Source organism: Sinohyriopsis cumingii, unplaced genomic scaffold (assembly GCF_028554795.1).
Source record: "Sinohyriopsis cumingii isolate HCF-2022 unplaced genomic scaffold, ASM2855479v2 utg001542l, whole genome shotgun sequence".
NCBI classification, from domain to species: domain Eukaryota; kingdom Metazoa; phylum Mollusca; class Bivalvia; order Unionida; family Unionidae; genus Sinohyriopsis; species Sinohyriopsis cumingii.
This window is the reverse complement of record NW_028316015.1, coordinates 1,171,524-1,191,441: the sequence shown is the minus strand read 5'-3', so window position 1 is coordinate 1,191,441 and position 19,918 is coordinate 1,171,524. Positions and strand designations below refer to the sequence as shown.

At 35.6% G+C, this 19,918-nt stretch overlaps 1 protein-coding gene across 5 annotated transcripts in view; it reads right to left on the bottom strand.

Annotated features, from left to right (window-relative positions):
- Window positions 1-8,968: 8,968 nt before the first annotated feature.
- The window catches only part of LOC149771975 (uncharacterized), a 35,166-nt gene continuing 24,216 nt past the window's right edge, over window positions 8,969-19,918 (bottom strand). For 3 of the 5 annotated variants that reach the window (XM_089947998.1, XM_089948000.1, XM_089947999.1), the window contains 4 exons: window positions 19,459-19,619; window positions 17,325-17,535; window positions 15,817-15,855; window positions 8,969-15,028 (listed from right to left, as the gene is read on the bottom strand). In XM_089947998.1, coding sequence (XP_089804124.1) covers window positions 14,872-15,028; window positions 15,817-15,855; window positions 17,325-17,535; window positions 19,459-19,619 — 568 coding nt within the window. In that variant the 3' untranslated portion in view covers window positions 8,969-14,871. Of the gene's footprint in view, window positions 15,040-15,816; window positions 15,856-17,324; window positions 17,536-19,458; window positions 19,620-19,918 lie in introns of all 5 variants that reach the window. The other 2 variants (XM_089948001.1, XM_089948002.1) reach the window with 2 other exon arrangements.

Below are 19,918 nucleotides of genomic sequence, written 5' to 3'. Positions count from 1 at the left end.
ATATGTCGTGGTGCAGAAACCCCTTGTTGTGATGCTATATGCCAAGTAAACACATCTCTGACGGAACTTTGAATGGCGTCTGTGGTTATTGTAAACCACGATAACAATGATTTACCGCCTCGATTCATAAAAGAGAGTAATTGCGGTTCTTCTGTGACCGATGGAGTTAATACCGGCATCCACAGTGAAAGTTTCGTTATTCTTACCATACCAGCATCGACACCAGCTCCTCGTCAGATCGCATCATTTCATCATTTTTTCTACGAAGCACAACTGTGTTTTTAGCTCCAAAGATAACCTTTCTAACATCTCTGCAAAATCCGAAGATGTGAGAGAGTGGAATCGCGCACGAAAACATTTTTCGTGTCCCTGACAACATTGTTTGGCGTGTTGCAAATCCTAAATTGTATTTGGGGCTAACACTTTTTATAATTTCAAAAGGATTAGTTGGTTTAGCTTCGCGGTCGGGGTTGTTAGCTTCTACCTGATCAACATTTTCAGTAGCTGCTGGCGTGAGTAACTTGATATACTGAATATGATCAGAGTTGTCGGTAATATCTTTGGCAAACATCATTGATGGCCCAGCTGATCTTATGTAATCGTCAGAATATCTTGCTAGACCAATTATTGTTGTGGCAACATCGACATCATTTTGAATCGATTCGATATTTTTTCCATCAATCATGTATGTGGCGCTACTAAACAAGGCCATAATTCCGTTATTGACAAAACCAACTCGTATATTGGAATCGTATGTAGTATTATCCGCGTTTACAAGTTCACCTTCTACTTCAATAAACCCCTCACAAGGCAGAAAATATCTACTTGTATCATGAACTTGAAGTTCGATACGCCCTCGTTGTTCCGGTTTAACTGCATCATATGAATAAAATTGATAATCACGCACTGATTTATCTTTAAGGACCGGCGCATCTATGTCAAATGCTGAGTCAGATATGCGTTTGAACATTTTATACTATTGCGTAATTTTCCAAATGGTGATTATCTTCGTCGCACACGAAGTCCACTTCCTTCTATCAAATTTGCTGTGATATTTCTTTTTGCGTCAGATTCCTGATCTATCAATGCTGCTAGTTTCTGATTTGCAGCCTGATTTATCACCTTACTAACATCCGTGGGCATAATTTCGGTACTTGGCAATTTCACCGGTGAACCTCTTTGAGGTTTGCGCATTAGTCGCGCTAGTCTTTCTTTAATTGCCGAGAGTGCCTTACCAGCAGCACCAACAATTGCACCAAGACCTTTTTCACCAACAACATTAATGGCTTTCATTGATAACTGTTTTGCAAGAGGACCCACTTTTGGCGCTAATCCCGCAAATAAACCCTGAACCACATCGCCAAGTCCGTCTCCGTAAGTTGCTCTATAAACTGGTAATCGTGAGTTTACTGCTCTGACCTGCACAGGTGTATAGTGTCTGTTGTACATAACCATATTATGTTATTTGTTGTTATGTATCTAATCGCTGTGACTTTAGTCACTATAATCGTCAACGAGTTTATCGACGAGTTCTTGATATATGTTAGCGTCCATAACGCCACCTTGAAATAATCGCCGACAAATATCAGCGACTTCATTAATTATTTCTGGTGAGTTGTTTCCAGCGCGTTTTCCTCCGATGAGAACTTCAAACCGCGAAACGTCATTGAAAATATTATCAGGGCAAGTAAAACTACCTAGACCACTGCCAGTTTGTCCTTGTCTAAGGGCTTCCACATCATTTTTAAATTTTAGATACTCGGGATCATTTTTATTAAATTGTGATGGCGATAAATTTTTCGGAACAATATATAATACTGGAACCCAATTATTAGGAGATATGCTATCAACCTTATCAGGCCTTTGATATTTTTCTCTCTCGTTGTAACCATGTGCAACTATCTTGACTAATTCATCATTGTTTTTAAAAGTATTAAGAGCTGACATTTTGAATGAAAACGACAAACCTATTGGCTTCTGAAGCGGAGTTGAAGGTAAAGCCTGAGCCGGAGTTAAAGGCGTGGGTGGCGACGGAGGTGGATCATCTACGTCCGCGTGTGGTACTGTTATTGTTTCTGGTCTCTTTTGGGGTTTTCCTCGTCGTTTTTTTTCTTCTTGTTGCAGAGGCGGAGGAAGTAAAAGGGAGGGTTCTTCCTGATGTTTTTTGTTGTTGTTTTTTTTTCATCCCTCTCTTTTTGTTTTTATTCTCGTATTATTTTTTGCTGTTCCTGTTTTTCCTCCAGTTGCTGTTGTCGTTGTGTTTGTATATTATCATTATATTGTTTTACCGCCCGCAAATATATTGGATAATCAAAACTTTTTTTGTCTATAGAATCAACATTTTTATTTATTTTATACAACCAATCGCTCCAAGTACTCCTATTTTTTTTTTTTTTTAGAATATCCGGGTTTTAAAAATTGATCTTTGCGACGACGATAACTATCGGCAGCAAATGTACCAAAGGCAATTGCATCCGGGGCAGATTCCGTGTTATATTCTTCAATTTCTCTTATACCATCTTCAGTAAATCTTTCTCTGAGTTTTATTTTTTTTGTAAAAGATTTTTTACCAAAAGCCCCGTCGGGTTGTGCGGCAGCTATTTTTCAGCGGTTTGTTTTAATACTTGAATAAGACTTTCTTTCTTTTCCCCTGGCTCTTTTTCAGGTCCCTCAATAGCAGTTAAGACTTTTCCAGTAACCGTAGTGACCGGTCTAAATAATTGTTCCGCTTCAGCTGCGTACTCAACTTGTGCTTCCTGTTGTGATTGCACATCTTTTTTAAACTTCTCCTTTATAGGGATATATTTCTTAAGTGCTTCTTCTCGCTCTCTAGCTAGTCTAGCTGTGTGAGATTCTGAGTGTACCATTATTTGGTATAGCAATTTTTAATTTATTTCGTCGGTCGGGTTAGATACGATTTTTGGATAATTTTTCGTACCTCGGTTTTCGAAAAAGGGACGCAGAAAGCAGCAGGGAGGGCAACGACAACAAAGGGCAGCAACGACGGCGACAATTGTGTTTACATAAAGCGTCATATCGGTATTTGGAACCTTTAGGATTCGCCCTCCATAAAGGTCTTATTTCGGCATTTGGAACCTTCTAAAAGTTGTAGGATTCGCCCTCCCTGCTGCTGAACAGCAACAAGGTACGCAATTTTAGTTTCACGTAATATTCTATTATTTGATTGTTTTATGCACATGTGTTTTCTATGATTAGGTTTCCATATATGTATCGTTTATTCAATTTAATGGAAATGTGTTGATGCTAGAATTGTTGTGCAATTTATTTTATTAAATTTCATGGAAAGTGTTGATGCTGGAGATGTTATGCGATTTAATTTTTATTCATTTTAATTTTACAGTTATTAGTTCATTGGTAGAATTGATTGCATGCGATCCAAATGTTCATATATGTGGGATTTCATAGGATTATTTGCAATAACTTCCTTTATTTGTTAGGAAGATACTTACCTAATTATATCTGATTTTGTAATGTTTGAATAATCTTGTAGGTTAAGGATTGCTGCGAGTTACAATTTGTGAATTTCATGCAATAGCAATCGAACATGTAGTAGCATATGTAAAAGAATACGGCAATATTCGATAGTAGAGAGTGGGGTATACAAAAATTTAGGGGTAATTTTGTCCTTTAAGGAACATCTTTATGGGATAGAGACGGGACAGTCTGAAGACAGAAGTCTGAGGAAAAGAATGACGAAGTCATAATAAAAGGACCAGTAAGTCCATGAATGACCAAAGCACACAGCTTAGCGAGGATGAACTAGGAGACGTGGATATACAGTCAAGATAGGAAGGTGATGCAAATCAGTCGTGGACATTGCGCTCGTTTCACCTTTCGTTATGATGATGAAATAAATCCAAATTGGACGCACCTGTTAAATTCTATTGATATAATCTGACTTGAATTGGAATTGCCGTTATTAATTTGTTCTAATTAAATTTGTTCTTGTCAAATGGGGCTCGTATTGCTTTATTTCTTCCCGGTATTCTCGATCAGTTCTCTGTTTAAATTACATTCTTCTTTCACTCCCGCCGGGCTATAATATCGAGGGAGGTTATCCTCTAGATAACTCCAGCCAAATCCAATTAACCACCCCTCTTACTAAGAGGGAAACGTTACAAATACTAAACGTTCTACTCCAAGTCCAAAAAATAGGGTGTTCCAAATGAATTCCATATCCTGAATGTGCTGATGTACTAACATTATTAATGTATAACAATGGCATTGTCTAGAACTCTTTTCAATGAATTCACAATAATAACAATAATCACAGAATAATATTTTTGGGGAAAAGTCAATGAGCTCTTTGTAATTTTGATGAGTAATCCAGCTCTCAAATTATATCTAAACACAACATTAAATATATCTGCAGAATAACATTAAATAAGAACATAGAACAATCGGAATGAATTCATTGTTCAACTCCTATACCTTGTATACACTTTAAGGCTCTACGTTGCATTAATTTCCTACTCGATATAGATCTATCTATCAACACCTCCCATTTCACATGTTTCACAATACCTCTCACTGCGACAGAACTCATCAGGCTTAATCATCAAATGCGAAATTACCCCAAACTTGTAAACATGTTCATTATTAAGATTGATTTTGAAACGAGTCAACACATATTAATGTACCTTCACTGCAATCTTAAGTAATGTACCAAAAAGGAAAGAACAATATATACGTAACAATATAGGTATAATTTAATGTGAGACGGGCATAGCAATATATATATATATATATATATATATATATATATATATATATATATATATATATATATATATATATATATATACCTCGATAACTCGCGCACAATAGGATCCACAAGCATAGACCGCATTATAAGCGAGGGCGCGAGTTACCGAGGTACTTCCAAAAATTGAAAACAATTCGCTTTGACATCGAGAAAACCGGGGGGGGGGGGTGCGTTAGGGAAATGGGCTGTTTACTGACTGAATCCTCATTTTACAATCACGTCAATAATAATTTTTAATAACGCGCTTTTTCTAATGAAGTTGTTCGTAATTTTGTATACATAACATTTATTTTCAAAATGTCCAACTTGTAAAAGATCGTTCCAACTGGTTTCAACAACCATCACATGTACGCAAAAAATCTGTGTAACACGTCAATGCTTTTTTTTTCTTGATGAGTCTAATTCCCATAGTGGTGTTTAATAGTATCCTGCCAAATCGGGAGTCCACAGTTCAGGGAACTATACTAAATGTTGATACACCACCAAACAAAAAAAAACAACAAAAAAAAAAACCGCGACATTTATCTCGTGAAACGATTTTCTATGTCGAAACCCAATTTTTGTATTGTTCAGTTAGTACAATATTGATGACGTAATTTCATTGGAAGTATTAATGAAACTTCTTATCATCCTTGAGGATATCTCTAAGTGCCAGTTCAAGAATTCTCTGAAACTCGCTTGCCCACAATGGTCCGTATCTGTGAAAACAAGCTCTTTATTTTACGAAGTATTTATTTCGATGGCTGCATTGCTATCTTTGATAACAGTTATGAAAGAGTCTGTTAATTTAAGATAGTTTATGTTATATACACAATAACATTTATAACAGTGTTCGATTGATCAAATGAAGCGAGTTCACACGATATACGACCGGGGTCACTAGATTTTAAGTTTATAAGATTTTTGTGCCTTTTAACTTTTCTTTTATTCCACCCAGGGCCGGTGCTACCATATTGGCAAACTAGGCAGCCGCCTAGGGCGCTGATTTCAGGGGGCGCATTTCTCCAAATTAACAACAGTTTTGAAAAATAAATAATTAAATTTGTTTTACTGAGGGTCGTTTTTTTATCCTGGTTTATTTCATACAGGGACAAATAATCTGGTAGATTCAGTCTGACCGAAACACCAGGCTGACCGGAACAAGCAAAATGAGTGAATGAAAATCGCGCCTATACGAAACTTTCAAATGTTGAAAAAAAAATTGTTTTAAATTTATTGTTTATAAATTTTGAAATTGATATTTTCCGGGGGGGGGGGCAGAATCTAACCTTGCCTAGGGCGCCAGATAGTCTGGCGCCGGCCCTGATTCCACCTTCTTTATTTGATTCAAACGACATAATTAACGTGATAATACAAAGGAGGCCAGCTTTTCGTTCAATGCAACAATACAACAAATACTTCCACAAGTCAGTTATCAAAACACGGTCGGCACTTAATTAGGTTCTCGGAGAAACGTGCGCGGACATAGCTGTTAAGAAAGACTGACGCATTTTACGTTTAATTACAAGAGGACACATTGCATTTATGATGATTACACTTTAAAAAAAAACTAAAAGATAGAACTAGAACACAAATTTCAGTTGATAAATAAATTATTTAATTTGTATTTATTTATTAAAGTACTGCCTCCACTCGGTGTAAGTGACATTTTCATTGATTGAAATTAACTTAGACAAAAATCAGGGTACATATAATCAATCATGGAGGATTACAAATATACACCAAACAGAACGGAAAGTGCTATCCTTGAATTACACAGAAGAATGCTTGATAATACTGACAGACTTTGTATAAATACGAATAAATAATATTATCATACAGGTAAAATGCGTACTCTGCGGAGATTTCAGTTGAATTCAATCAAAAGCATGTTCTATTACTGCTTATTGGATTTTTTATAATAAAAAAAACTATCAATACTATTAATTAGATTTTAGTATAGTCGGACATACCTATTAGGAGTAGATTTGATACTCAGATTTCAGTTGACGAAGTCTTGCCAAGTTATTCATTTATTATTTTAAACATAGAACTGTATTAGATCACAGTCTATTTAATAAGGAACATAGATTATGTTATTAATACATTTGTAGTCTGGTGCCCCCCCCCCCCCCAAAAAAAAGTAATTAACAGCAATCCAACAGCCATCAAAAACCACCTAGCTATGACTTGGAAGGGAACTACTATCAAAATTTACCTTACACTCTCAATTTGACCAGCTAGAAAAAAGAAGAAGAAAAACATAATATCGTACAAAGCTAAAATTGGAAAAGAATTACTATCCAAATTGCCTCAACACACTTAATCCTCATCCCCCAGGCTTTTATGTACTCACAGAGTACTTATTAATTTAGCCTTAGATTGTGAACTATTGAGTCCCTAACAATCTAACTGAATGGTAGTACCACACAACTCATGTTACTAAAAACGATTTATATCAGTTTGAGTCATGCATGGTTAAAATTTGAGTATAAAAGTTTAGACGGCGGTACGAAAACAGGCCAAATTAGGTTAGTTATGAAATAGATATTATCAAATTGGTTCTCTAGCCAAAATGAGAACCCAACATTCAACCAGGCAATTTGATACGTTGCTCGACCTTTTCAAATCGAGTATAGGTAGCATTGTATCAAAAAAGTTAACGCGGAATGTGCCAAAGCAGCTGGTATGTGGCAGTCCACGAAATATCTGCTTTACTTCATTCAGAAACAAATTTAAACAACCACAGCGCAAAGCGCCTACTACGCGAGTTTGTTTACAAATCAAAAGTGCTGGCGTTTGTGTCCATTGTTTGTTTACAATAAAAAAATTAGTTCCTTTATGTACGTGAGCGCAATATGTATATTTGCACGCGAGTTCAGTATCGGGTAATATTGCACGATTCTGACAACGTGAAGTTAACGGGGGGGGGGGATGAGCATATAATAATTTGTTAATATTGCACGTTTCCCACAAAATCATCTCAAAAATTTCTTTTCCAATCGTTTCCTTGATAAATTTTACGTCGAAACTGATATGAGGTTATGTACGGCAGCTTTAATTTTGCCAAAGATTAAGACGAAAATATCTTACCCATTGTACCAGGGGTGAGAGTAACGATTGATTTGCAAATACTGCACATTTCACACTAAAATATTATAGTTGCAATGAATTTCTTGATCAAATTTACATAAATACGTATATATTGTTTTCCATGACAGCCAAAATTTTGTCAAATATTAGGATCGATATAACAACCCTCTTCTATGGAGGTGCAAAATAACGATATTTTGGCAAATATTGCACATTTCAACTGTATCATGTACGACATTCCATTTGCTATTGATTACTTGATAATTATTACGTCGGAATTGGTATAAGGTGATAGATGGCATCCTTAATTGGCCAAAGGTTAATATCAAATACCTTCAATGAAGGGGGGGGGCGCAAATGTTGCCAAAAACTGAATATTTTAGACAGCATCATCTCAATGATCCATTTTAAATCAATTGTTTGATCAATTTTACATTGATATTGATGTATCTTTCAACATGACAACCCACATTTTACGAAAGATTAAGACCAAAATACCAACCATTTTTTATTAGGCTTACAATTTGGCTAAAATTGGACATTTCTTACTGTCAGTTCCATTTAAAATTTATTTCTTGAATGTGGCATAGCATCCCCTACAACCTAATGTGGGGGGAAGGACCTTAAAATACCATCAAACTTTATTGGGAGTGGGCCCTATCAATAAGTCTTTGGGAGAGTAGGAGCCAAATTTCTTGCTTCTTCCACTTACATTGATATTGACAATGATATATTGCTGTAAATATATTCTATTCATTAGGCAAGGCACATTAATTATCTCCACATGATAAAAATTTAATGTGCTGCTGTGTTGAAAGATTTCCAAAACAAACCATGAACTGCATTCAGGTTTCATTCACATGCTTATATTGGTAAGATTCTTCAAAATTCACTCACTATATCATCATAACTGAAAGACAATATTAGTACATTTAATGTTAAGCACTGTACAGAAGTTATAATATTCTCATCACTAATTTGATTTGCTTCCATCATGAATGGTGTTTTCAATATTCAGTTAATAAAATTCCAAAACTTAGTATAAACTTAATTTTTCAGTATCAATGTAATGTTGAGATATGCATTATTAAGGCTAACATCGTAGACAAGTTGAGACAAATATTTCATATTTATTTTGTACTTTTCATCATTACTGAAGTATGACATGAAATTGTACAGTATTTTCATTTATTATACTGTCACAATCATTCATCCAAATATATGTTCTAACAGTGATTTCTCAATTTAACCAAATGTGTTGTTAGATTTAAAAATAAAAACAAATAAAACATACTGACATGTACATTAAAGAAATCATTGAGCCTTGTATGATTAAATATGGACAGCAGTAACCCTGAGTTACTTTGATTTAAATGGAAATGTATCAAATATAACACCTGCATGTGACTTTCCTAGTTTCTCTTTGTCATCTGTCATTGTCATGTTCTGATAACTGAATACATCTAGTTATATGCAAATGCGATACATATTTCAATTTACGCCCTTGTGTACACATATGAAAGGAAAGGAAAAAAAAAACTGAACGTGGCAGCATGTCTTACAATTGTTTTGTGTGGGTATATATAATCTCATACGAGTTCATTAATAAGAAATAAGTTATGTAACATTCATATCAACTGACTCAAAAGCGTTCAAAAAGTAGTATCAATTATACTTGTGTTACGATGGACATCAGCTTAAACACACATTCTACATACACTTTGTACAGTATTAGTACTGAAACACATGCCAGCCATAGTCTCAGGATGCATGTAGTTTTCATGATAATTATTTAATATGCATCAAGAGAATGTGACTCAAACTTGGATAAGTGTTCATCAGTGAAGTATTCGTAAAGTATATGTATGAGATACACGTGCAGTCCTTTTGAAGCCTAGAGGGTTTCTACTGAAGATGTGCTATAGAAAGAAACACTAAAAAGGGGGTTATGTAGTAAGAATGAACATTTTCAAAGGATTTTATTCCAACATCAACAGATTTCAACTAAATTGGATGATTTTAGACAAATAAATAGTATCTGATTTGCTGTGTTTCCCGTATCTTCGCAAAAAAATGTTAAGTCAGAAAACAGCTGAGACCTTAAAGCGTATCTCGCGAATTCCACAACATAGCATTTTGTCCCATACGTTTCTGACCTAAATAATTTGCATTTTAAAGTTAAATCTTTAATAAAATAATACCTTGGCTTTGCTTTCAACGATTTGTATATTCTTTCTGAACATATCTGCCCGATGATTTAAGAAAACTAACAATCTAATAAACTGGTACATCCCAGACTTAGCGAAGTCCGCCATTATTTACCGTTAGGCCTACTGGTTCACTTACAGTTTCAAACTAATTTTATGACGAAATAGTGTATAAGAGGCAGTTAACATATATCCAGATCACCGATTCTGATCTTAAAACACAAGTCTGTATGTTTTATCATCAACGGAAAGCATGCAGGAAATTGATAGTTGCTACCTTACTCGGAAAAGTGTTAATGGTCAATCAGCTATCAAAACATATGCTTGTGAATGGGCAAGAGTTTGTTTGTCAACGTAATTGATATAAAAACTAGGCCTAGCTACTGATGCCTTGATGAATACATTTCGCTACAACAATAGAACTAACCGGGCTAAGGCGAGGGGCATTTTAAAAAAAATGGTTTGGTCAGTCAATGTACCTCTTAAATAATCACAAGGCGTAATCGTTTTCGCTTTCCTAACAGAAGAAGGCGAAGTTTACATTTTTAGGCGACTTGTCACCCACGTATGAATGGCATTTTGTATAAGTCTCAACATGTCTTGATTCTGAGGTCACGTGCACTGCTTATTCCGCTACATTCGGAAATGAACACAATAACAAAAGCTAAAGTTGTTTATTTGACGTACTTTTATAAATGACCACATGTACAACTCTGGGTCTTTCTTCATCTGAATTCAGTCACTGTAAATATCTACATTTACCCACGCGTCCGCCAGTCAAAGCCTTTGAACTCGCCGCCAAGCTATTGCATCACGTTCTTTTTATACGTACTCATATAAAATGGCAACATGTATGTATCAAGGGGTCTTTCCGTCACTGAATTCTGTCATTGTAAATATCAGCACAGCCAATTGATCATCACATTTTCCCACAAAGCAGGCGGCTGAAGCAGTACTGGCAAGTCTTTGAATTTTGCCGCACACCTAGTACATGCGTACGGAGGACTCCCGCCTCAGTAATTTTCTGCGTCCCAGATCAAAAATTGGCGTCCAAATACGTGTAATTATGCGTTTCCGAGATCTCTGTTATATATATATATATATATATATATATATATATATATATATATATATATATATATATGCTCATCAAGTCTGCTTATAATGCATGGTACATCACATGTAAAGCCATACATTCTTTAGAACTTGTATTCTAGGGTAGAGCCATGTAGAATAAAGAAATACGTATTTTCATTTCACTTCGGAGTATGTTCAAGAGGTTGGTCGAGCAGGAAGGGATGGCCTTAAAGCTGAAGCCATAATCTTTTTACAACAACAATGACTTCTCTTCAAAACTTCTTGAGAAGGATATGAAAGGATATTTAACAATTGAAACTGGCTGCAGACGCCAATTTTCGAATAATTATTTTGCTTGTCCATATGAGGCAGCTGAATTTATATGCTGTGATCTTTGTCAAAATGATGTACTTGGAAGTGCATTTGGTATGAAACAGATTGCAGGACAAAATCAAATAGATGGATATCTTGTGCATATGGCTTTAAAGGAATATGTGAGAGCTGATATTTCTGGTGAAATTGCATTTCACCTGAATGATGAGTTACTGAAATGCATAACTGAAACATTCCATATTATACCTATCGACAAATATGGAATTGTTCAGTATTACAACATTCCTAGGTACATTGCTGATTCACTGAATGCAATACTTGTTATCTTTAGGAAATAAAAGGTTATTCAGACCAAGCAAGTAAATGTCGACCGCTCTGGTGGCCTAGTAGTTAGAGCATCTACCTTGTATGTGGTAGTTCGAGGGTTCAAACCCCAGCCGAGTCATACCAAAGACATATAAACATGGTACTAACAACTGCCTCACTAGGCGCTCAGCATTAATAAGTGTTAGTACTGGTGGCCTGGTATCAGGATAATGCTACTGGGTGGGACATGATGCTACATGTCTGCGGCATGGTGTCCCTGTGCTAGACATTACTATAAAATGTCGTACTACAGACATCGTAGCGATATGATTGAAATTTTTTAAAGCTAAGTTAAAAATGCAAATCACACACACACACACACAAGTAAATGTATGTCCTGTCACCCTTTTTGATTCAAATCCATTTTAATTTTCTATTGACTATAACCTTACCAACAGGACAGAATAAAGGTGGACATGTGTGTAGTTGATAGTATAATATAAAAATAAGACCACTGCCTCCCATCCCATCACCTCGAATTTGGGATTTGACTTTAATGACAAATTATTCATCATTCTCAAATTACCATAAACTTGTATCAGGAGCAGAAGGAGACTATGGTTGTGTTGTGACAAAAAAGGGAAATATATGACATTAATAGCTTTAGAATGTGGGAAATGTATCACAGGAGAAAAAAGATAAGCCCTAAACTTACCTACTGAAGACACTATCACTATAGAACAAATGAGCAATGCCTATGTCTTGCCTCTGCCAAAGTTGGAAATACAACTTGAAAAATGTTGTTCAAATTGCTTACTTAAACAAACCACCAATTCCCCATCATCTCACAAGTGCATGGGGGGGGGAATTATTCTGATGTTATTGATTGATTATCATTGATTAGCAAGTGTGGTACAAGTGCATGCCTGCAGGTGTAATTACAAAAAAGGGACAATAACTTTGTGTGTGTGTGATTAGATTTTTAACATAGCTATAACAATTTCAGTCATATCGCTATGATGTCTGCAGTGTGGCAGTTTATAGTGATGTCTAGCACTGGGGCATAATGCCACAGACATTTATTGTGTCCCACCCAGTCACGTTATACTGACACCAAGCCCACCAGTCCTAACACTAACTTCTTAATGCTGAGCACCAATCGAGGCAGCTGCCAGAACCATTTTTATAAGTCTTCATATGACTTTTCTGGGTTTTGAACCTGTGACCTGCATCTGAGGTGGATGCTCTAACCACTTAGGCCATCAGAGCAGTTGGCAATAACTATTGCAAAATTTAAAACAACACTGATTAATCCATGTTTCATCAACGTAAGATGACTATGCATGTAATATGTACAATTTATCACATATTTCTGTCATTAACTGAGAATAAAGGCAGACAACTCTGTAATTTATTCTACTGAGGTTTAATTTAAAATGGGCTGCTATTCGTATGTATTGTGGCAGATGATGATTCTGGAAAATTCCATGATGGAGGTTTACTGATTGTTTTTAGAATTTTAATGTTACTTTCCACATTCAAAAGCCGCTCTAACTTTGTGATAATCAATCCAGGACTCAAACTCAAGTCCGTTTACTGAATCTGCTGGTGCCTGTATAATTTTGTGAGCACTGAAAGTCCTGCCTGAATGTGGTACAAATGGTTTCACTTCTCGCAGATCATGTTATCATTTTCAACTCATCAGTATGAGAGTTTCTCGGTTTGTGATAGCCTGCCCTCATTTTTACATCAGATACACTGTCAAAATTATCAGCAATGTCATCCATGACAGCTACTGCTTTAGATCTGGCCAGCAGGTTTTTGCTTTTGTTCATTGGGCCCAGTCCTTTAAGCATTTTTTTGTCCTTTTTACAAAGATTATCTTTCTTCCCCCTGATGTTGACAGAAAGGCCATAGATACATTGATATGCAGTGCGCAAACTATATGATGCTTGCTGATGGCATAATAGGTGCAAGATTTTAAAAGCATATTTACTTCTGCTGTTATGACTCTTGAACATCAAAATCATGTATTTAAGGCAACCAAGTAACCTGTCCCTGTCAGGTCTGTGTATCACAACCAAAAACTCCATGTATAGTAAACCAACCTGTAACACAGCATGGCCATACTGTTGCACATGATCAGTGTCCATTGGCTTTAAAACTGTCTTTTTTCCTCGCTTCAAAACATATATAGTTTTAACTTCCTCATCGCTAACTTTAACTTGAATGGGGATCAGTGAATCCTTGACAGTTCCTTCAACAATCATGTGAATCTTGTGCCCTGAGAAGACATACATTTCAATAAAATGATCCATAGTATGCTGGAGCCACATATGTGTTATAGGGTCTGGAGGTATGTTCTTGGTTGGAATACTGTTTAGATCACAAAGTCCAAAGAAATCACACAGTGCCTCAACAATGTATGATTTAACAATGACAAAAAGAAATCTTTCTCTACATCATAATGATTCTTCACGTCAGCATTCACATCATGCCGCTTTATATGAATTCTCTCTCCATTCACAGAGCCAGTTTCAAAACTACCCAAACTAAAGAGCTTCTGATAAGCCATTTTCAAGAAATACATAGCTGTATGCCAGAGTTAAAAAGTAATTGGATACAGATCCCTCAGTCTCTCTCTGGCATCAAAAACACCTTGATGTAATCCTTTTGCACCACTAAATCTCTCCCTGGTCAATTGATCACCACCTATATGCAATGGAGGATGATCTGTGCATCAACAGATTTCATCTATCATTTCAGTGTATGACTGTATCATCTTAAAGACATCACTATACTGTTGTTCATTGAAAAGAACTTGAAGTGGAATTATGACTGATTTATTTGCAAGCTCCTCAGAAAATTCACCTTCAATTTCACTACAATTAAAATCTTTAAACTTTTTCAGAAAGGGGAGATAATACACTGCTGCATTTAAAATCAGGGTTGTATAGATGGATTTTAACCTCCTCTCATCTCTCTCTGATGGAGATAGCTGATCCAAGGCTAGGTCTTGAACCGAACCCTGTGGCTGGTCTGGTAGATTGGCAAAGGTCATGTCCCTCCATGATTATTTTCCCTTTAATGTCACACCCCAGTTGTAAAATTTACATTGTCACCAACAATTCTGAAAACTCTTCCTTCCCTGCCTGCTAACTGCAGCTCCTTAAAACACGAATTGTCTAATTTTTCAACTTCTTTAATGGTAGCTTCATAGCTACTGGACACACCCAGAATCTGCAATCTATCAAAAACCTGTTGGGAACAAGAAAGAAATCAATGAAACCTTCTTGTATCATATTATCATACTGATGTCTCCTATTTTTTATACTTGAGAAAAGGTCTCATATGCTTCAAATGTACATGTACATGTATCTACAATAAAAGATAAGATATTGAACTTGACCACTGAACATAAAATATTGTCATCTGTGATAGCTGACTGCTTATAAAATTGACAAATGTATAATAAACTAGCAGCATGTGAGTGATCTGCCAGACATGATTTGAACCTGAATCTGTGTCTACAGATGCTCGGCCACTTACAGTAGCTTATAATGCCAAGCCATGCATCCAAAATAAACCTTATAAATAAACATTAATAGAAAATGAGTGTTATATCATGGCATTGATTCACAATGTGCATTTGACAATGTAGTTTGATCATATCCTGTCAGCCATTTACAACGTATACTAGTATTTTTAAATATAATATTATTAACTGTGTAACATTTTATTGAAACTGAAGTTTCTTTATGAAATTGTTTGGTTCATGTTTGATCCATTAAAGTTTAAATGATAATTACTGTTACTTGATTATGCTGGTTACATTTCTAAGCAGTAAGGTTATGCACTTACTATTCAGCTAAAAAGGGTTTGAAATTTTACTCACCCTTTATCCATATAAAATTTCAAGTTATTACTTGTTATTTAATCTAAAGAACATGTAAATAGAACTGGAAATGACTCGTATATTCCTCAGAAACTTAATTACATGGTAGAATAAAAGTTTCTTAAAGCTGTTCTTGTCACCTTGTAAGACCTCCATTAGGTGTGTTTTCCTTCAGAAATCTGAAAAAGGGTAAGAAAAGGGCCAGAAATAATGAACATATAAAACATGAAAACAATTCTGAGAAACAAAATAAAATCATTCTGAACTATATAACAAATTCACATGCAAGATTTTGAAAATATACATGCAAAATATCAAGATGCAGTTAGAAACATTTGGGTGAGAGGGCAGCAATCTTGTAACAAATAAGTAAAGGTGAATAAAAGTGTCCAACTCAATCATTGTGTCACCCAAATTTTATCATGTATGAAAAAAATCAAATGTATCAATAGGAAATAACTTTCCCTACTAGCTGGCAATACTGGTCACAACTACTGACTTCTAGATTATGATTATTTCAAAATGATGAGAATTCAATGTCTGTTTTTAGGTGGTCTAAAAGAGTATCCTGTGACTTTAAGGAAAGACGAACCAAAGCTGATTAAAACATGCAAGTAACAATAATGTCTTCTGAAAATAAAAATAATAATTCTGAGATGCACCATCTGACTACATAATATACTGAGTGCTAGCTTCCTATTAATGTGTTCAAGCACTGAAAAAATTTGGGGATAAAATGTTTAAAACCATGAAAATTCAGAAAGTATGCCATGCATTGTCAACAAGTTAAACTGTTGGAATATTGCAATTATAACAATACATAACAAATGAAAATAACTTAGACCTTTCCATGAGTCTGTTCATTTTTCATAGTAATAGCCAATATCTTCTGTACAAGTGATAATTCCACAAACCTATTGCTCATAAGTATTGAGTATACAAGTCCTAACTTGGGCAGAAGTGACTTAATGGGCTGAGTCATGTCAAGTTTGCCTGTTGGCAATGCTACTGCTAGTAATACTTCAGCCAATATCGGGGTACTCAGAAAAAGTTCTGTGCATATATCATTCCATGAAAAGGCTGTTCAGTCACTATTAGGATATAAGATGCTGCTTTAATCCCTTATACGTTTTGAAGATGCCTTTTGTTCAACTTCCCAAATGAATAACATCTTTACAGCTTTTCTGAGTGAATTGCTATTTAACACAATCTCTTCAATTGTTTCAGTGGAAGTATATAGAGCAGCATGCAGCGATTTTGCTCTATCAGAGAGAGTTACATCATCAAATGATGATAATCTTGTATCTGATAATTTGATAGCTAATGTTTCCACTTCATTTTTTTATGTTGGCAATTTATCACATATCACTTTGATTGGCTGCAGCAATGCATGTAAGATAATATCTGCTGAAACAAAATAAGATTATAGTTACACAGTCTTTTCTGATTTTTGGACTACAGTACCTGTCAATTGTTTATATCCAAAGACTGCCATTAGGTGTAAAAGATTTTGAATTATATCACAATTTAATGAAATTTATCTATATTTAATTTCAACTTAAAATGCCTGCTCAAAAACCTACCTTCTGCACTATCTCTACCTCTAAAATTTGTATTACGGTGTGATGCTTTTTAAGCAAATTTATACCTTCGGTTTTTATCCCTTATACCCAAGACTGGTAAGACTGGGTCTGTTTGTGTAGATACTGTACAAGTATAAATGTGATCATACTGAGTCGATGCTTCATTTTTTGTTGAACTGTTGGACACGTCACTAATGGTGGTGCTTTCATCAGTGGCCAAACATGCAGAAGGGAACAAGCATTTCACCCTAGCATGCTGTGATCTGCATGAAGCTCCTGAACATATAGAACAATTCATATAAAGATTTTTAAAACACACACCATACCTAATCAAGATAAAAACATAAAAGGATTACACAGCCACAAGCTATATGACTGTACATGCTACAACCAAATAATCAAACATATTAGGCTAAGTAGGTCAGTGTACATTCTTTAAAATGTTTTCGCTCAAAATAAGCACATTAATCTAGTTTCAGAGCCAATATTTGCATGAAAATAGTAGACAAACACTTCCAGGTGGCCATATTGTTTGCTTAGGTATGATTGATTTATTGTTGTTGCTGTGAACTTATTTCCATTTCTCAGTTTAACTGGTGGAGGAAGAACCCAGGAAAACCCTGGGAAGAACCACCGACCCATGGGAAGCTACTGGCAAGCTTCCTCACCCACAATGGCCAAGTGAGACTTAAACCCAAGACCGCATTCCATTATTTTTTTATAGTGTGGCCTTGGCTTTAATGATTTCGCATGCACTAATAAAGTTTAATTACTCAACAAAATTAATTAGCTTTAAATGTCAATCCTTATTATGGCACATATGTTTCAACATCAGTGACAAGAACTGAAAAAGGCTAATAATGCCTGACCAATGGCAAGTGGCTAATAATGCCTGACCTATGGCAAGTGGCTCATAATGCCTGACCCATGACAAGTGGCTAATAATGCCTGACCTATGGCAAGTGGCTCATAATGCCTGACCCATGACAAGTGGCTAATAATGCCTGACCTATGGCAAGTGGCTCATAATGCCTGACCCATGGCAAGTGGCTAATAATGCCTACCTATGGCAAGTGGCTAATAATGTCTGACCTATGACATGTGGCTAATAATGCCTGACCTATGGCAAGTGGCTATTAATGCCTGACCCATGGCAAGTGGCTCATAATGCCTGACCTATGACATGTGGCTAATAATGCCTACCTATGGCAAGTGGCTAATAATGCCTGACCTATGACATGTGGCTAATAATGCCTGACCTATGACAAGTGGCTATTAATGCCAGACCTATGGCAAGTGGCTAATAATGCCTGACCCATGGCAAGTGGCTCATAATGCCTGACCTATGACATATGGCTAATAATGCCTACCTATGACATGTGGATAATAATGCCTGATCTATGACAAGTGGCTAATAATGCCTACCAACAGCAACTGGCTAATAATGCCTGACCTATGGCATGTGGCTAATAATGCCTGAATTATGGCAAGTGGCTAATAATGCCTGACCTGTGATAAGTGGCCAATAATGCCTGACATGATTCAAAGATAAGGAAATACATTAAATGGGGTATTGCCGCAAACAATTTCTTTGAACTATCAACCTTTGGTTTCTTGACGATCTAGCAATAAATCATAGACTTTTTGCCACAAAAACTCAAGAAAATGAAGCCTCACCCATTATGATGCACTAAACTAAGACTATTCACCAGTTCTAGCATGTAGAAATTCATGGGCCTTTAAAAAGAAAAGACCTGGAATAAGTGTGAAGTTTACAACCAAACCAAGCTGACAATAAAAACTAATATTTCCTAATCATAGACCATTAATAAAATATTTTCAGATCACAACATGTATCATAATTATCTGACATGCTGTACATAAATTGTTTTATCAAAGTGTTTTTCTACACCTACATTCCAAAATCTGGACAGACTAATAACCTGACCAACATCTCCATTGCTCTCAAAGCAAATGACTCCGGGCAATTGTAACATTGTAAAATTAATCAGTACAATGCAATGATGAGGGCACAAATTTCAGACAAAATAATTCTATGAAGGTTGTTCAATGAGCTAGTTAATGAAACGTATTCAATTTAAGTATATTGGTCTAGAGTGGGTGACGGTACAGTTAAAAGGTAGGTAGTGTTAAGATCTAAAGAGATTCATATTCTGTTTATATTTTGCTAAATGTAACCTGATTTCACAAGGCCAGTAGTTTGGAAAATATAGTGTGCACACTCATCCCAGAATTTGTTAACATTTGCTGATGGTATCCCATGCTCCTCCATAAACTCCATCATTGCTAACTTCTCTTCTTTGCTCCATTTCTTGTATGATCTATTTTTGGTCTGGGAACTGCAATCAATAAACAGTTATGAGCTATAATGTTTGAAATTAACTGTAAGTACGAGTTGGTACTTGTATAAATCTCAGATTCAGTAACAAATACTTTTGTCAAGAATTTGGGAAGACAAATAACTGTTAGTTAAATAGCTATTGCTATTGTCTTCTGGAAATAAAGACCACATTTTCAACCCTTGATGTTACAAGGTTGCTAACTGCATAATAATGTAAGAAAATTACCTGCTAACAACTATTATAACAACCAACATAATACACAAAGTATATAATGAAAATACTGGATTACAAACTGT